This window comes from Suncus etruscus, chromosome 5, assembly GCF_024139225.1.
Source record: "Suncus etruscus isolate mSunEtr1 chromosome 5, mSunEtr1.pri.cur, whole genome shotgun sequence".
NCBI classification, from domain to species: Eukaryota; Metazoa; Chordata; class Mammalia; order Eulipotyphla; family Soricidae; genus Suncus; species Suncus etruscus.
The window spans coordinates 31008460-31027780 of record NC_064852.1 but is presented as its reverse complement, the minus strand read 5'-3'; the positions used below and the strand labels follow the sequence as shown (position 1 = coordinate 31027780).

Below are 19321 nucleotides of genomic sequence, written 5' to 3'. Positions count from 1 at the left end.
GGCGTCCCATATGGTCCCCCAAGAAGCCAGGAGCAACTTCTGAGCGCATAGCCAGGAGTATCCCCTGAGCGTCACAGGGTGTGGCCCAAAAAAAAAAAAAAAAAAAAAAAAAGATAAATAAATAAATTAAAAAAAAAAAGAAATAAAATGAGTTAGCGAAATTTTTATGGGACCAAAGTGGTGCAAAAGACTACCTTACATTTGGGAGAGGGCAGGTAAAGAGGTGGTGTATTACAGGTCTTATGCCTATGTTGGAAGTACAGTTTTTCCCATTGTCTTTTGGGTTTTTCTTGTGGTGTGTGGGTTCCCAGGCATCTTCCTAACCCCCCCCCCCCGACCTTCTTCAGATTGGTAAATATTTGCGGCAGGGAGGTCTTGGAAGAGTTCTTGCATTGGGGATACTTTTGGATCTAGGCCCGGTTTCAAGGAGCAGTTCGCGTTAGGGGGAGTTGGTCGGGAGGGCCTCGCAGCATGAGTCCATAGGGGAGTTGGCTGTCTTTTCTTTCAGGGGACGAGGTGTGGGTTTATCTGGGTGTCCTCTCGCCTGGGTGCTGGGTACTGGTTCGTTGGGTAGGAGGTCGATCTTGATGCCTAATAGAATAAGGACTGGGGGTGAAGAGTTTTAATATGGTGGGAGATCTGGATGGGATTGAGGGGTGAGGGGATAGTTGGATTTCCGGAGGGGGGAAAGGGGAAGGTGTATGGGAAGGGTTTGAAGGGAGAGAAAAGAGAAAATACCTTAGAGAGAAAAGGGGGGGAGAAAGGGAGAAAAGTAATGAGCAGAATAGAAGAAGAAAAAGAAAAAAAAAGTAGTGAGAAGAGGGGAGAGAATAGCAAGGGAATGCTGGTTTGATTGAATGTGTTCGAAGAATAGAGCCTGTAGTTTAAGTCTGTACGTCTCAGGTACTGCTTCAGTGGTCTGACTGGTCACGCGCTTCAATTCCTAAATGAAGGTATTACCTAGAGATAAAGTGTATGTTAAAGAGTTTTCTTGTGGCCATCTCGTAGTGCAAGCAAGGTATGGTATCCCGTGTGGTATCCCGAGTTGCCACCTTAGTTTGTCCGCCCTTTGTATCCAAGGGCACCTGTGGGCAGAAAAGCTGAGAGGTTATTTAAAGTATAGTAAGATAAAGGCATTAAAAGGTAGTGTTATGGTATGTTGCCATTGTAGTCCGTGATTTCCCTTGGTGTTCTATACTTGTGTTCCTGTATATGAACTCTAAGGGATTATTGTGGACCTTTGTTGTAGAAGTCTGATTACATACCTGTTCTCTCTATGCTGCCGTTTCTGTTGTTGCTGTTTTCTTTGTGGTATAATGTGTAGTCAAGAGTTTGCGTTGTTCCTTTTTCATGTATTTTGGACACTGCTCCCACGTCTATGCTGACTATTACAGTGTTCGGAGTTTCTACCCTGTTATTTGATAGGATTTGGTTGTGTATAAACTATGTGTTCTAGGTGTTTCAGAATAGTGCTACCATTCTGTGTTTATCTTTTGTCTTCTGACTTACTTCGTTTAACATAACATGATCTAGGTCCATCCATGTTGCTGCAAAGTCTGTGATTGTATCGTTTCTGACTGCCATGTAGTATTCCATTGTGTATATGTACCACATCTTAATGATCCATTCATCTGTTGTTGGACATCGAGGTTGGTTCCAAGATTTGGCTATTATACTGAGTGCTGCAATAAATAGTGGGGTGCATATATATTTTGGAATGAATGTCCTTCCATCTTGTGGGTATATGCCTAGTAGAGCAATTGCTGGGTCAAATGGTAGTTCAATTCTGAGTTCTTTGAGCACTCTCCAGACTTTTCTCCATAGATGTTGGACTAGGGGGCATTCCCACCAGCAGTGGATGAGAGTTCCTTTCATACTGCATCCTCGCCAACAAAGGTTGTTTCCATTATTTTTGATGTGAGCCAACCTCACTGGTGTAAGGTGGTATCTCATTGTTGTCTTGATTTGGATCTCCCTGATGATGAGTGAAGGTGAGCATGTTTTCATGTGTTTGTTGGCCATCCTTCTGTCTTCCTCAGAGAAGTGTCTATTCATTTCATCTCCCCATTTTTCTATGGCTTTATTTGGTTTTGAGGGGCTCAGCTTTCTGAGTGCTTTGTATGTTCTAGATATCAGCCCTTTATCTGATATGTCAAGTGAAAAGATTTTTTCCCATTCTTTTAGCTGTCTTCTTGCGTTAAGTAGGGTTTCTTTTGCCATGCAGAAGCTTTTTAGTTTGATGTAGTCCCATTTGTTTATATTTGATGCTAACGTTCTTGCCATTGGTGCTCCGTTCTCAAAGACCTTTTTGATATATAGGTCTTCGAGTGTTCTGCTTATTTTATTCTCGATAAACTTTATAGATTCAGGTCTGATTTCAAGGTCTTTGATCCATTTTGAGTTGACTTTTGTATAAGGAGTGAGGTATGGGTCAATTTTCACTTTCGTACATGTGGTTTTCCAGTTGTACCAACACCATTTGTTGAATAGGCTTTCTTTGTTCCATTTCAGATTCTTGCCTCTTTTATCAAATATTAGTTGGCTGTATATCTGGGGGTTTATGTCTGGGAATTCTGTTCTGATCCACTGGTCTGAGTTCCTGTCTCTGTTCCAGTACCATGCTGTTTTAATTACTATGGCTTTATAGTATAGTTTCAAGTTAGGTAAGGAGATGCCTCCCAGCTTTTTGTTTTTCAGTATGTGTTTGGCTATCCTGGGTGTTTTGTGGTTCCAGATGAATTTTGTGATTGATTGTTCTATTTCTTTAAAGAATTGTGTCTGAATTTGGATAGGGATTGCATTAAATCTATATAGAAGTTTGGGTAAGATAGTCATTTTGACTATGTTAATTCTACCTATCCATGAGCATGGGATGTTCTTCCATTTCTTTAGATCTTCTTCAATTTCTTTCTGAAGTGTTTTGAAGTTTCCCTGGTATAGGTCTTTCACTTCTCTTGTAAGGTTTATTCCTAGATACTTGATATTTTTTGATACTATCTTAAATGGGATTGTATTTTTAATCTCTCTCTCCTCAACTTCATTGTTTGTATATAGAAACGCTACTGTCTTTTGTGTATTGACTTTGTATCCAGCCACTTTGCTGTATTGGTTGATTGTTTCTAGGAGTTTTACTGTGGACTCTTTAGGGTTTTTGATGTATATCATCATATCCTCGGCAAATAGAGCTAGCTTGTGTTCATCTTTCCCTACTTGAATTCCTTTGATTCCCTTCTCTTGTTGGATTGCTATTGCTAGGACTTCTAAGGTTATATTGAATAAGAGTGGAGAGAGTGGACAGCCTTGCCTAGTTCCTGACCTTAGTGGGAATGCTTCTAGTTTCTCACCATTAAGTATAATGTTGGCTGTAGGCTTTTCATAAATAGCTGTAACTATCTTGAGGAAGGTTCCTTCTAACCCTATTTTGCTGAGTGTCTTTAACATGAAAGGATGTTGGATTTTGTCAAACGCCTTCTCGGCATCGATTGATATGATCATGTGGTTTTTGTCTTTCATGTTGTTGATGTGATGTATCATGTTTATTGATTTGCGTATGTTGAACCAACCTTGCATTCCTGGTATGAAACCCACTTGGTCGTGATGTATGATCTTTTTGATGAAGTGTTGGATTCGGTTTGCTAAGATTTTGTTGAGTATCTTTGCATCTATGTTCATTAGTGAGATTGGTCTGTAGTTTTCTTTTTTGGTGGTGTCTTTGCCTTCTTTGGGAATGAGTGTGATATTAGCCTCATAAAAGGAGTTGGGGAGGATTCCTGTTTTTTCTATGGTTTGGAAAAGCCTTTGGAACAGTGGTAATAGGTCTTCTTTAAATGTTTGATAGAATTCACCTGTAAATCCATCTGGGCCTGGGCATTTGTTCTTAGGGAGTTTTTTAATTACCTCTTCAATTTCCTCTGAAGTGATTGGTCTGTTTAGACTTTCTAGATCTTCCTTTTCCAGTCTTGGAGGAGGGTGTTTGTCCAAGAATCTGTCGATTTCTACTGGGTTCTCTAGCCTACTTGAGTATAGTTGTTCATAATATGATCTCATGATATGTTGTATTTCTTGGGGTTCTGTTGTAATCTCTCCCCTTTCATTTGTGATCCTAGTGATTTGGGTGTTTTCCCTCTTTTTTTTTGGTGAGTCTTGCCAATGGTTTGTCTATCTTGTTTATTTTTTCGAAAAACCAACTCCTGGTCTCGTTGATTTTTTGTATTGTTTTCTTAGTTTCGATGTTGTTTATTTCTGCTCTGGTTTTTATTATTTCTTGCCTTCTGGTTGTGGTTGGATTTCTCTGTTGCTGTTGTTCCAATTCTTTGAGGTGATCTTTAAACTGTTGGTTTTGTTGTTTTCCTGTTTCTTGACGTAGGCCTGTATTGCTATGAGTTTCCCCCTAATTACTGCTTTTGCTGTGTCCCATAGATTTTGACATGTTGTCTCTTCATTGTCATTTGTCTCAAGGAATCTTTTTATTTCTTCCTTGAGTTGTTCTTTGATCCAGCTGTTGTTAAGCAGCATGTTGTTTAGTCTCCAGGTATTAGTTTTCCTCCATTGCTTCTTCTTGACATCAATTTTAAGCTCTGTTGCATAGTGATCTGAAATGGTACTTCTAATGATCCTTACCTTTGTGATCTTACATAGGTTGGCTTTGTATCCTAAGACATGGTCTATTCTGGAGAAGGTTCCATGTGGGTTTGAGAAGAATGTGTATTCTGCTTTCTGGGGATGGAGGGCTCTATATAAGTCTATTAGCCCTAAATCTTCTAATTTTTCATTTAAAGCTCTTATTTCTTTGCTATTTTTCTGCTTGGAGGATCTGTCCAGTGGTGATAGTGGAGTATTGAGGTCCCCTACTATTATCACAATTCCCTTCATGTGTTTCTCCAGGTTTGCCAGTAGTTGCCTCACATATTTTGGTGACTCTGCATTAGGTGCATAGATATTGACCAGGGTTAGTGTTTCTTGATCTAATGTTCCCCTGACCAGTAAGTAGTGACCCTCTTTGTCTCTGATCACTTTCTTGAGGTTGAATACAATTTGGTCTGATATAAGAATGGCTGTCCCTGCTCTTTTTTGTTTTCCATTGGCCTGAATAATTACTTTCCATCCTTTTATTCTAAGCCTGTGCTTATCCTGTAGCTGTAGGTGTGTTTCTTGCAGACAGCAGAAGTCCGGTTTATTTTTCCTAACCCAGTTCTCAACTATGTGTCTTTTAATTGGAGAGTTTAGTCCATTTACATTTAGGGAAATTATTGATAGAGAGGACTGTTGTGCAGTTGTATTGTGTGGAGTGGTTGTTGTTACAATCGGGGGTTTGGATTGTGTAATTCTTCTCTGAGTAAGTCGCTTAGGATCGGCTTAGTTTGCACAAATAGTTCAAGTTCATTCATGTTTGAGAATGTTTTTAGTCTGCCCTCCCATATGAATGATAGCTTTGCTGGGTATTGGACCCTGGGTTGGAAATTTCTTTCATTCAGTCGTTTAAATATGTCATTCCACTGTCTTCTTGCTTGAATTATTTCAAATGGGAGATCTGGTTTGATTCTTATGTCCTTTCCTTTGTACTTGAGGTTTTTTTTCTCCCTTATTGCTTTCAGGAGTTCCTCTTTCTCTTTGTTTTTTGCCATTTGGATTATTATGTGTCTTGGTGTGGGTTTATTGGGGTCTATTTTATTAGGGACTCTCTTGACTTCTTGGATTTGTCCTGAATTGTCTTTCCAGAGGGTGGGAAAGTTCTCTGTTATTATCTCCCTGACTACCTGTTCTACCCCCTTCCCTATTTCCTCCCCTTCTGGTATACCCACAATTCTTAGATTGTTTCTTTTGTCCTTGTTCATTAGATATTGGATTTTTCCTTCCAGTGCTTTGCCTTTTATTTCTTTGTTGGTTTCTTGATCATTTTTTGATTGCAGTTTTCCTTCGAGTTCTTCTATGTGCTTCTCCAACTCTGTGTTTCTGCTCGTAAGGCTTGTTACCTTGTCTTTTAATTCCTTCACTTCTTTTTGTATGGACTCTCTCATGTTCTTTGACATTTCTTCTTTAATTTGGCTGATTCGTTCGTCCATGGATTTTTTATATTCGGTTGTTAGGGTTTCTTTTAATTCTTTTAGTAATTCTTGCATTTCCTTCCTCATGACCGCTTTTAGGTCTTCTTCCCGTGGATCTGTGCGTTTTGGTGGACTTGGAAATTTGATAGGGTTTGTCATGGTGTCTCCAGTTATTAGCGATTTCCTTGCTTTACGCATTGTTCTTTGTATTTAATGGTGTATTTTGGAGTGCTGTGGCTTCTAATTTTGGCCTGCTTTGGTCCCCTTCCTGAAGGTGTTTCTAGAGGGGCCTGTTGGGTGAGTTTGTTGAGCCTAGCCCTTTCTCCTCCCCTTTGCTACCTAGAGTGCAGCCTTCCTGCTGTGGGTCTTGTCCCTTTCTGCTCCTTATTTGTGTCAGCGGTGCAGTTTCACTCCTGGCCACAATGGTTACTGGCGCTGTTGAGCCTAGCTCTCAATCCCCTCTCCTTTCTCTGGGAGTCACTGGGGCTCCGCCCCCTCCACGCCTCCCTTGAAGGGTTCCCTCAGTCTAACACTTTGGGTTCTGTCCTCACCCTTGGGGAGTCCCTGGTCCACTCCAGGGTCCAGGGGGGTGGACTGTTCTAGGTCACCTGCGAGTCCAGATGGCTGGCCCTATCTCTCCCGTCTATTCGGGTAGCTCAACTTGCCTTTCTAGGCACCTACCTGGAGGAAGGGAGTCACTGGACCCTCTCCGGCTGGCACGCAGGGGTCCCTGGGGGGGGGCAGCCCAAACCGCGCAAAGGGAGAGAAATTCACTCAGGCCTCTCCTAACTCACGCCTCCCTCCTGCACACCGGAGTCCCTGGGGGGAGGTGCCGACCCAAGCCGCGCAAAGGGGCTGAAATTCACTCAGGCCTCTCCTAACTCACGCCTCCCTCCTGCACGCTGGAGCCCCTGGGGGGAGGTGCCGACCCAAGCCGCGCAAAGGGGCCGAAATTCACTCACGCTTCTCCTCACTCACGCCTCCCGCCTGCACGCCGGAGCCCCTGGGGGGAGGTGCCGACCCAAGCCGCGCAAAGGGGCTGAAATTCACTCCGGCCTCCAAAATAGTATTTTTTACAAAATTATTATTCATAAAAAATACCATTTACTTCTAAGGTTGAATTTTATTTCTTTTTCGGTTTTGGTTTTCGGGCCCCACCCGGTGACGCTTAGGGGTTACTCCTGGCAACGCGCTCAGAAGTCGCTCCTGGCTTGGGGGACCATACGGGACACTGACACCAGGAGATCGAACCACAGTCCGTCCTAGGCTAGCGCTGGTGAGGTAGACACCTTACCTCTAGCGCCACCACGCTGGCCCCGAATTTTATTTCTAAGGTTAAGCTTATAAATTAATCAGGAGTCAACTAATTTTTTTTGATATGGTATGATAATAAATTCAAACATTGAGGCTAGAATGAGATTCTTGACTATTGTACATTCACTCTTATGTAAATGAGTGGATGACTCTTCTATTTCATTTCATTTACTGAAAGAGGCTGTAGGCCAGATTTGCCTCACATACTGTGGTCTGTCTACCATGATCTCAATTATACACATACTTGAAAAGTGACTTTGCTTTGCTTGGGATAGATTGATTCACACATGGCATCTCCTTACACCCAGGGTCATTATTAGTAGATGCTTGAATTATGAACTATGAAAACTCCTAAGAATAAAACCTTTACCAGAAATTTCTCTATTCAGAGATACTGCTGTTATATCAGATTCACACTTTATAAAATCTCTGTACAAAATGCATTATGCATATTTAATCTAGACTTTACCTTACCATGTCTTGTGATCATCTTCTGGAAGGAAAATGATAAATATTATTTGGCAAAATAACTTGTGATTATATAATACTGTTTTATGACTAATTCATTTAAATACTATTTAGCTATTTCACATTTCAGCTTTCTTCTTACTAGTATTCTATTATTTTTTATTACTAGTTTTGGTTGCTATGCTTTTTTATAATTATTTCCTTATGATAAATTTTTTAATCAATGGGATCATTATTTAAAAACTGTGCAGACTTTTGAGGCTCTTTACCTATATTTCCAAGTTGCCTTATTCGGAATATTTTATCGAACTTTTATTATAAAATGAGTGTCTTTTTTCCTGTATTTTCTAAGACTAGGTAGGTTAGGTAGGTGTTACTATTTAAGCTTTATTTGTGCTATCTTAGTAGAGTTCTCAGGCATAAATGTTTTAGGCAACAGTTGCCTAACAACTACGCAGTCCATTTTATTAATTCTTATTAGGATATTGTTCTCTGAGTAGAATTTTTTTCTTAAAAAAATCTATCTAGTCTTGGGGCTGGAGAGATAGCATGGAGGTAAGGAATTTGCCTTGCATGCAGAAGGACAGTGGTTCGAATCCCGGCATCCTATATGGTCCCCCAAGCCTGCCAGGAGTGATTTCTGAGAATAGAGCCAGGAGTAACTCCTGAGCACTGCCAGGTGTGTTCCAAAAACCAAAAAAAAAAAAAATTATCTAGTCTGTTTGAATTGCCATAAAAATAAACCATAAAAAGGGGACGAAGAGGTGGCACAGTGGTAGGGCCATTTTCTTTGTATGCGACTGACGTGGTTCAATTCCCCAGGCATCCCATATGGTGCCCCAGGTCAGGATCAACTTCTGAGCATATAGCCAGGACTAATCCCTGAGCATCACTGGGTGTGGCCCCAAAACAAAACATAACAAAAAACCCACCAAAAAAACCCATAAATGATTTTGGGTATAAACATTTATCCCAGTGTTCCATCAGTGTTTAATACAGAGAGATGATTATTATATCTTTTTACTCTCTTCCCATTCCAAAGTGGGAGCCTGAAGATTACCAATACCAGTGTGATAGGTGCTAAGATCTTATATGAAGACTGAAGGAAAAGGATAGTTCAGGAGGTTAGTGACCAAAGTGACAGGAGAAGGTGCTGGCTTCTTAGCGAAAGGGTTGACTTTCCTCAGTCTTGTAAACAAGCATGTAGCCGTAAACAAGCATGTTTGTAGGCGAACAAGCTACAAGCATAGATAGGACATTGTGTGGCTTTCTGAAGAGTGTGGAATGGGTTTGGAAAGTTAGTAGGGAAATATTGGGAGATGGAGCTAGAGTTGTAGGGATCCTTTAATCCTTGCAAAGGTTGGGTCTTAGGGACCTGCCTTGCACTTGAAGTATGTGCTAGTCTGACACTTGAACTGTCTAACCCAAGATCACTCACATTTTGAAAATGTACTTTGTTCTAGATCATTGTTAAAGCCCCTCACCCAATACTTGGACACAGCACTCCTTTCCCTCCTTTACTAAAAGTTGTATACAAGGAGTTATATAATAAAATTTGTAGTTTAGGATAGTTTCTAAATGTCTTGATACTGAATCAGAGGAAGATGAGAATGGAGGCAGGGAGACTCAGCCTAGCCAGGGGTCTCAAACTCAATTTACCTGGGGGCCGCAGGAGGCAAAATCGGGGTGATCCTTGAGTGCACAGTCAGTAGTAAGCCTTGAACATTCGGGGGTGTGACCCAAACAACTAAAACAAAACAAAACAAAACAAGATTTCTCTAGGGCAGGGCCACAAAATGTTGTACGCAAATGGCCCGTGGGCTGCGAGTTTGAGACCCCTGGTATAGACTGTAGTTGTTTTTAATTCCAGTACAAAGTGCCATAAAATTAGCAGCTTAAAACAACACCCATTCATTGGTTTATGCAGGTTGGATTCAGTTGGATTCAGCTTGACTGTGTTCTCTGCTTAGGTTTCACCAGGCTGAAAACTAAATATTTGATTTCCTTAGGGAAACCCTGGGGAAGAATGTACTTCTAAGCTCAAGTAAACTGTGGACAGAGTTCAATTCCTTACAGTTACAGAATTGAAGCTTCCATTGCATTAGTCTCTACTCTGAGCAGCAGCTGTCAGTTCTTAGACTCACTGTCCATCTTCAAACCATCTGCAAGTGCTTTGCATCTTTGACCCAGACCCAAAGCATCCCTGCAGTAAGGTCAGGCCTAGCCACACATTTTTTTTTTCCGTTAAGTCATTGTATAATAAAACTACTCATCAGGGTGATATGTATCATGTATAGTCCTGAGGACAATACAGGTTTCATACCAGGGGCCAGGAATCTCGGGAACCTTCTTAGAATTTCTTCTACTGCAAGGACTCTGGCAGATTTCCAGACTTGAAGTGATAAATGCTTATATTTAAAATAAAAATGCAAAATGAGGATGGATACAAGGAGGCTAGCTAACCTCAGGAATGAAGTCTTGGTATAATTCAAGAAGAAAAACAAATGACATTGTTTTTTTTTTTATGTTTTATGGTTTTTTTTTGGGGGGGGGGCTGTCATACCAAGCAGCACTCAGGGGTTACTCCTGGCTCTATGCTCAGAAATCGCTCCTGGCAGGCTTGGGGAGCCATAAGGAATGCCGGGATTCAAACCATCGTCCTTCTGCATGCAAGGCAAACACACTTATCTATCTCCATGCTATCTCTCCTGCCCAGACATTGTGGTTTTTTAGCTGGGGTTGTATAACCAAGCTTGGAACAAGGGATTATCAGTTTAATGACTTGAGGGGAAAAATGGATTTTATTTTATAAACTCAACTAAATGTGATATGCCCTGACATCAAAGTAGAGATGTGTGTGTAGTGAAAGTGTGTGTGTGTAAGAGAGAGTGAGAGAGAGACAGAGAAAGAGAGAGAGAGAGAGGAGAGAGAGAGAGAGAGAGAGAGAGAGAGAGAGAGAGAGAGAGAGAGAGAGAGAGAGAGAGAGAGAGAGAGAGAAGAAAAGTGAGCACTGAGGTTTGGGTTCTGGTAAAGAAGGAAGAAAATCAAGCAGTTTAAGGTATAGAACAGTACTATGACTGGAAAGCATTGGTGGTCAATATGCATTTGACACTCATTTACAGTAGCTATTTTTAGCCCCCCTTTAAAATTTTTGATGTTTGGGTTACATGTTACTCAGGGATTACTTTGGCTCTGCATTCAGGAATTACTCCTAGTGGTGCTCAGGTTATCATATGGAATGCTGAGGATCAAAACCTGGTCTGATTTGTGCAAGGCAAAATCCCTACCTGCTATACTCTTGTCCCTTGCCAAGGTCTCACTCTCTTGATTGAACTGTTTTCTAATTTCTTCTCTTAAATCTCTACCCTACCTCTTCTCTTTGATCACTAGAACTGTTACTCTAAAATTATGTCATTTCCACTGACTAAGTTGAAACTTTCTTAAAATTGGAGCCAGAGCTATATATCTCACAGCAGGTAGGGTACATGGCATTTGCACTAACCAACTGGGTTCTAGTCCCTGGCATTCCATATGGTCCCCTGAGCCCTCCAGGAGTGATTCCTGAGTATAGAGCTAAGAGTAACCCTTGAGTTTTGCTGAGAGTGGCAAAACAAAAAACAAACAAAAACCCAGATATTCTTAAAACTATACATGGTCACCCAAGATTGGCATTCAATATCTACTTTTTGTATATATCTGGTACTCTGCAGAATTCCACAATCCTCAAATTTTCCCTTTTATGTTGTATACCTGCATATGCTTCTTTCTAGACTATCATTTTCTTTTCTTAACTAGAACACTCTTTTCTTTAAAGAATCAGCTCTTTTGCCACCTACTTTACTAACACAATCATTCCTCGCTCCTGTGCTCCAAAAGAATTTTCTAATCTGCTATTGCACTTACCTAATAATGCTGTAGCAGTTATTTACATGTTTATTTTCCCTGCTAGTCTAGAAGTACATCTCAAGTTGAAAAAACTTTGTTTCTCCTGCATCCTTGGTATTTATAGCATTGACAGTTTTCTATTATCCTAGTTTTGCTTTCTCTTTTTTTTTTAAATATTACTTTATTTAAAGCCTATGTATCACATAGTTGACATCGTTGATCATAATACATTTGTTTCCAGGTTAAATGAGAATGAATTTATTAAACAAAGAAGAGAGTACTGCAATGAGAAAATTTGTGAAAATTATTGCATCTCACAATGTCATTAAGTCATTGTCAGAAGGTTTAGTAAGGTCTTATTGCTAGTTGGTCATTCTACTTTTATTTTTGAACATTAGGTGATTTCAGATACACATTAGCATTTAAATTTTATGTTCCGATAGGGATGACAGTATTAAAATAAAATTGGAGTTTCCCAGGAATTCCAAGCATTATTGCTGATATTGTAGCTTTTGTGGGGCATGTTTTCAGCTGCCAGGGCTTCTGGAAGTATGGGAAGCCGGGGAGGGTACCCAATTTTACACCAAAAAAGTCCTGGTGATGTCAGCCTAAATACTGGCATATTTGGAGTTTTGGTCAGATTGTTGTCTTTGCAGAAAACCATAGATAAGTGAGTGGTGAAACTACTTCACTGTCGAAGTAGTGATTGTGGGTGGTGGGTGCAGCAGACATGCCTTTGGTAGGGGAAGGACTTGCCCTCCCTGAGATTGCCAGTTGGGGGTGCTGGTGTACCCATAATTTTTCATAGCTTAGTTTGCATCTCTTGAGAATAGATTATGTGAAGCTGGATGAATGCAGACAGTTTTTCTTTTTGTAATAGAGAGTTAGCATAAAGGGTAGGTATATGACTAATTAATTTGCATCACATGCTAAAAATTCTGTTTGCCCTTTAAGAATTATGTTGGTTATTTTTAATTGCATTTATGTAAAATGAGATGCACATTCTGTAATACAGTACATTAGTGGTTAAGGGTTCAAACTTGATACTTATTAGTAGATCTGCCATGCAGCTCTGCTGACATTTGAGGTTTTTTGACATTTCCTGCAAATACTTTCTAGGCTAGAAGGCATAAATGATTGACAGTAAAGAGCAATTAATGATTTTCCAAGTAAAACGTTTTCAGGGGTTCTGCCATTGTGTCTCTCAGTTGAGAATACAACCCATTTCTTTCAGTGTTTCAGGGATAATTTCAAATTTTTCAGTCAGCTTAAAAAATATACACTTAACCAATTTTGCAAGATTGTCAGGAGAGGAAGCTTTGGAAGTCCATTTTGTTAGTTGGTGGGTGTCATATTTACGCTTTATTTAATAGTTTTCTAGATTCTTATTTAATCTGGAACACCATTTTTATAGTGCTAGCTTGTATTGATTATTTGGCTAGGTACTAAATGTGCCTTGAGCAGAGTGAAATGTCATAGAAAAGCAAATGATTCACTGTTGTAAATCACCACTTGTATGCTTTTCTTTTCTTTTTTAAATTAGGCGAGTATTATATATAAAGGAAGTTGAAATTCTGGGCCACATGTCCACGGAGTGGCAGTGTCCATTCGAAGATTTTGTATTTCCTCCTAGTGTCAGTGAAAATCTGCTGAAGTTTATAGTTAAGGTAAGCAAGTATAAATCACACTGATATATAACCAGGATTGTTTCTAATGAATGGAAACTAAATAGAGTTTTCTGATTCGATCTTATGGCTAAGCACATTACATTTATTAAGGGTTGTTTGATACATGCTGAAGTATAAGAATAAATACAATGTATTATATACTGTACTTTGTTTTCTAACAGTCCTAGATTCTATAAATTGAAAGATCCAGTCTGCCCACTGAAGGAGTGACAAGATGATATTTTCTTTTGAGAAAATAAAGCATTAGTACATAGAATATTTTTCTGCTTCAATTTCTTACTTATCTTGCTATAATCTTTGTTATATCCAGAAAAGTTCCTTTTTGGAGTCATTTTAAAAATTGCTATGAGTATTATGTCTAAAGAACTCATGTTTTGAGATGTTGGAATTCTAATATAATTGCATGTGTCTTTTTTCCTATCACTTCCTAAGAAAGGACTTTTATCATTAATTATTTAATAATATAAAATGTATTAAATAATAATTGCTATTATTGTTGTTTGGGCCACACCTTATGGTACTCAGTACTTACTCCTGGCTCTGTGCTCAGAGATCACTGTTGGCAGCATTTGAGGGATTATGTGGGGTACTGGGAATCAAATCCACACTGGCCAGGTGCAAGGCTACACTCTCTCTGCTGTCTGGTCCAGAAACCACTATTAATCACATGATTGAAAAGTAGAAAAATGATGTCCATCTTTTGCTTAGTTATCCACCTCAGACCTTAGTTCTTATTTCTCAGATCTGCTTTGATATATTTAATAGTTATGATATGTAAATTTACATGTCTATATTTAATTTTTTGTCATTTTCAAATATCTCCAAATTACAAAGGTAGCAATTTTTCAGTATTTTTGTTGAATGATAATGATAAATTAGTGAAACTATCTGAAAAGCATCTTAAAATCTAATAGGTATAGGTGTTAATACTCTTTAGTCTCTGTTTAAATTTATCTTTATGGAAATTTATAAATAAAAGAAACTCCATGATGCCACACCAATTTTCTTATCAGCCTCACCTCACCACAGAGTGGAAATTTAAAGTGTGCCTTAATATGTGAAACAGTTTTCAGATTTGGAGGGACTGTGTCACTGCATATATATATATATATATATATATATATATATATATATATATATATATATATATATATATTCACAGTTCCCTCAGTTCTCACTTTTCTTTCACATCAGTGGTGAGAATTGACTCAATATACTTTGCATTACATAAGAGTTTTATATTATAAATTATAAAGGAGGGTATTTTTTGATTTGTCAGATGTGATGTATTAGTGAGAAGTACTTCTGTAGACTGATGTAGCTTGCAGAAAGTCATTATTTTATACCTATAGATGTATGTTCAGCCCATTTCATAAATCCTAGCAACTCACAGATGGAAGTGTTCATTTTGTACCAAGATGAATTATTTCTTATCAGACCTGAATGTGTGTATTTGGTTAATCTACTGGTTATAAAGTAGAGTTGACATTTAAAGATCCAATTAAAGGTTTTCATGTTTTCTTTTTCTTTGAAAGAATAATTTCTTTCCTGTCACTGTTTCTTTTGAAACAGGAGCAGGGCATATTTCTCAAAAAAGACAGTGCACATCAAGGCTGTCTCCGAAAAGTTTACCTGCAGGATACTGCCACAGCAGAGGTAAGAAGCTTGTTTTTCTAAACACACTGTGAATGAGGGGAAAATTCTCTGTAGTAACTAATACTCATTTCTAATACCAGGATATAAGTAGGTTACAGGGATGCACCATGGTCTTTGAAAGGTGGGTGAACCTATGGTCTTACATACCTGGACTGTGTATTTGGCCCTTAGTTACAGAGCTGTATGCAGAATTCACTCTCTTCTCTATTGTGACTTTCTCCGACACCTATTGGAGGTCCCTGTCTCTACTGTTCCTAGCAAATGTTTTGTTTTGCAGAGAGTATGCCGTGCCATTGAGGATGCTCAGTCCATGAGACACCAACAGAAGCTGATGAAACAGTCATCCCTGAAACTTCTCAGGCCCCAAGTTCCCTTTTGATCACAATACTCAGGGGCTGCTACTGGGAACAAAAGCAAACTTGGATATTGTCTAGAATTACTCTTCTCTTTTTGGCTGAAAAATATGTTTCAAACTGTCCTTTAAATTTATATATATATATAATATATATATATATATTTTTTTTTTTTTGGTCTTTTCTAGAACAGTTAGTTTGGGGTTTCCATTTTTTTTACTGTTTGGTTTGACTTTGATTTTATAACTTATGTGTATGTTAGCAATATGCTGCTACACTGCCACTTTGAATGAGTCAGACTGCCAAAGAAATACCACTTTCAAGTGAAATTTTTATTAATGTTTAAGTTTTGAAGCAAGAGACAGTAGAGTGTTTCAAGTTAAAGTCCTTACTGAAAAAAGAAAGGAGCCTCAAGTGACTGGTATTTGAGAGTTTTCATTGTTGTTGTTTGCTTATTTTTAAGCCATGAATGGAAGTTAGACATTTTGCTTAAGGAATATTCAATAACTGAAAATCATTTTTTGATTGACCAGATAATCGACTAAAGAAAAGTCATTAAAGGGAGAAATGACATGTTTCCTAATTCTTTTTCATCTCCCTTTTAAAAACATTTTTCTTCTCCTGGGATCAGAGAGATAGTGCAACACTTACCTTACTTGGGGCCGACCCTGGTTTGGTCCCCTGAGCATTCCCAGGGGAAGTGCTGGATCCTGGAGGTCCTAGAATCTCAGAGCTGACCAAGGGAGTACATCCAGGGTTGGGACAACATCATGTCCTAGTGCTTAGACTCTGCCAAGAACTACTGAGACAAGAATCACTGAGAACATCACTTCTTTGGTTTCATGATTATTGCTGTCACTCCTCAAAAAAAAAAAAAACAACCCACATTATTTTTCTCCCAACAAAAATGTGTTTTACACTGGTGCTTATTTTTCCTCCTTGTACTGAAAGGAAAATTGACTTCTTGACTCTGCCTTCTAGAAAAATCAGACATTGTTCTCTGTAATGTGATGTTCACCAAGTCTTGGAAATTATTTACATGCTCTTTTAAGATTAAATGGCACAATGCTAATTTGCTGATCCATTAAAAACTGCACTTTAAGTTTTCAAAGACTCAGATATAAAAAATTCAATATTTTTGTATTCCTATACATTTTTTATAAGTTGAAGTATTTTTCAGGTTATCATAAATTAACAATGCATATCTAGAAGTGTATTTTAAATACATATATTAAGGGTGAGCATATCTAGTTGCTGTATATGTAAGAAAAATATAAAGCCATACTGTGGCAAAAAATTAGTATAGCTAGTATTTGAGAAAGCAAGCTATGAGAATTAGCTCACTACAGTATTATTGTTATCTTTTGTATCTCACTTATGTTCATCAGAGAATATTGCCTATTAAAGACTTTTTTAAAATGCTCATGGTGTTTATTTCCTTAGATGAATCTTTAAGTTTGTTCATGGATGTTAATCTGATATTATTTTACATGACTGAATTAATTAAATGAAGACAAGAGCATACTTGTTTTGCTGCTTTTATTGATATGTGGTATTTTTTTGTTAAGACTGGCCTGAAGTTTAGGCTGGCCTTAATTTAGGGCTGAGGATGTATATAGCTCAGTACGGCCTTACCTGAGTGAGACCCTGGATTCTAGCCCTGCACTGTAGAATAAATAAATGTTTTAGTTATTATTTAATGGAAACCCCATAAAGAAGAGGTAATAATGCCTTGTTCCTGTTTGAGAATAGTTGTCTGCTTTTTAATGACATCATTATTTTTTCAATTCTAAACAGATTTTCTGTTAAATGTTAATTGTAGTTTATTTAAAGTTATTATAAGTCACTTCATAGCAGTTATGGTAGCATTTTTGTCTTGAAATGATTTAATAAGAGATTTGAAATATATGATTATACTTTTTATAAGAATCACAGCTACTGAAAGTTTCCTAAATATCAAAGAAACTTTTATACAAATGATCTTTAAAAATAATTGATCTTAAGGAAAATTAATATCTAGTAACCCATACATTTGTCAGCTCAGGTGGCTTAAAAATAAGCACTATAATACTTGTAATACTTTTGTCTGGGACAGAAATAATTCATAGGGAAAGGAGTAGTAATAATACCTTTTTATAATGCCTTGGAGAATTAATTTCTTGTGTATAAAACCAATGAAAGAAATAAAATGTTTGCTACTTTGTTTACAGATATGAAAACATTTTGATTCTGTGTTAAGAATTTTTATATCATTTACCTTTTGTTTGTTTGTTTTGGGTTCATACCTGATGGTTCATTCCTGACTGAAGAATTACTCCTGCAGACTCGGGACTATATAGGATGCTGGGGTTCAAACTCAGGTTGGCTGTATGCAATGCACTATTTGCAAGTGCCCTTTCCACTAAATAGCCTCTTTAGCCTCCTATTATTTTCCTATGTCTTTTCCTTTTTTCAATTTTATCCTAGTAGCAAGAAGCTAAATTAGTTGAAGACTTAACTAACTTCCAGCCACTCTCCCCAGGGGTTCTGAGCCCTTGTAACATAGTGGTGGTCTGTGCACAGACTTCCCCATTGAAGAAGGAAGAGTTGAGTCGCCACCTGCCGCACTTTGGAATCCTCACTTTCATTTGCTCTGAGCCCTGCCTTCGTGGTTCTTTCAGACATTGATGAGTGAGGCAAGGACACTAGGGGGATCTGGGGGCCAGGGTCACCATCACCACTAGCTCACTTTAGTTCAAAGGCTTCTCAGTCACCCTGTAGAACCTTTCTTAGTTCATGTGGGAGTATGGGAGATCCTCCAATTCTGTCTCCAGATGCCTATTTACCTCCCTTACTAGAGGTCTGAAGGCTTCCTCATGATTGACTTACCCAACAACAAAAGTACATCTGAAATCAGAACAAAGCAGGTCCATAAAATAAAATCAAAATATGGAAGCACAGAAAACTTTATACAAAAAATATGATATATGATGGACTTCTGTTTTTTTGTTTTGGGCCATACCCAGCAATGTTTAGGAGCTGTGCTCTTTTGATCTTTACTTAGGAATCACTCCTGAATGACTGGAGAACTTACAGTGTTTGGGGTTCATGTATGATGCCAAGGATCAAACCCAGGTGACCATGTGTAAGGCAAGCACCCTACTTACTGTATACTATTATTCTAGTCCCAGTATGGACTTTCTAAAGGAGCATTTCATTAAGACCTGGATTGACCTGGTTCCCTACATGGCTTTTTTTCCCCAATGTTCTTCCTGCCTTTTAAATAAATTGTTGGATTAAAAAGAATGTATCACTCTGAGCATAATCAAACTTTTAAAGAGCTTGGCAGTGCCAATTAAAATGTAGAGTTACAGTGAATGCAGAGCTAGAAGCACCACCTTTAAACTGCAGAAAAACAGATTCTCTTTTTTTTAATTTTGATCAAAGTGGATTACATATCTTTCACAGTAATATTTTAGGTACATATTAACATTGAATCAGGGGATTCCCATCAGAAAAACAGACTCTTAAAGGATAGATCACTCCTTTAGAACTCCTGTCTTGGAGCATTTGTCCTCAGGCATGTCATGTGAGAATTACTGCCAGCATACCTGTTCACATTCATGGATGAGGTGAGAATCACCAACATGCCTGCTCATACTAATGGAGAGGTGAGAATCATAATCATTCCTACTCACACTGATGGAGGTGAGAAACCAGCATGCCTGTTCACTGATAGTAGAGGTGCAGTCTTCCCGTTGTTGAGTTCATTTTTGAAGGTATTTTCCATTACCAATAAGGCTGTTTGATTTATACACATGGCAGATTTACAATCTCTCATTAAATATCTAGAAAACTCTGAATACTTAAAAGTTTCCTTCTGTGCTGGAAGCGGACACTTGAGAGCAAAATACAAACAGATTTATAAGCAACT

At 38.4% G+C, this 19321-nt stretch overlaps 1 protein-coding gene across 1 annotated transcript in view; it reads left to right on the top strand.

Annotated features, from left to right (window-relative positions):
* VPS13C (vacuolar protein sorting 13 homolog C) overlaps nucleotides 1-15550 on the top strand; it is a 194194-nt gene extending 178644 nt beyond the window's left edge. The window contains 3 exon segments of the mRNA XM_049773747.1: nucleotides 13255-13378; nucleotides 14972-15055; nucleotides 15333-15550. Of these exon segments, the coding sequence (XP_049629704.1) occupies nucleotides 13255-13378; nucleotides 14972-15055; nucleotides 15333-15434 (310 nt within the window). The 3' untranslated portion in view covers nucleotides 15435-15550.
* Nucleotides 15551-19321: the final 3771 nt, after the last annotated feature.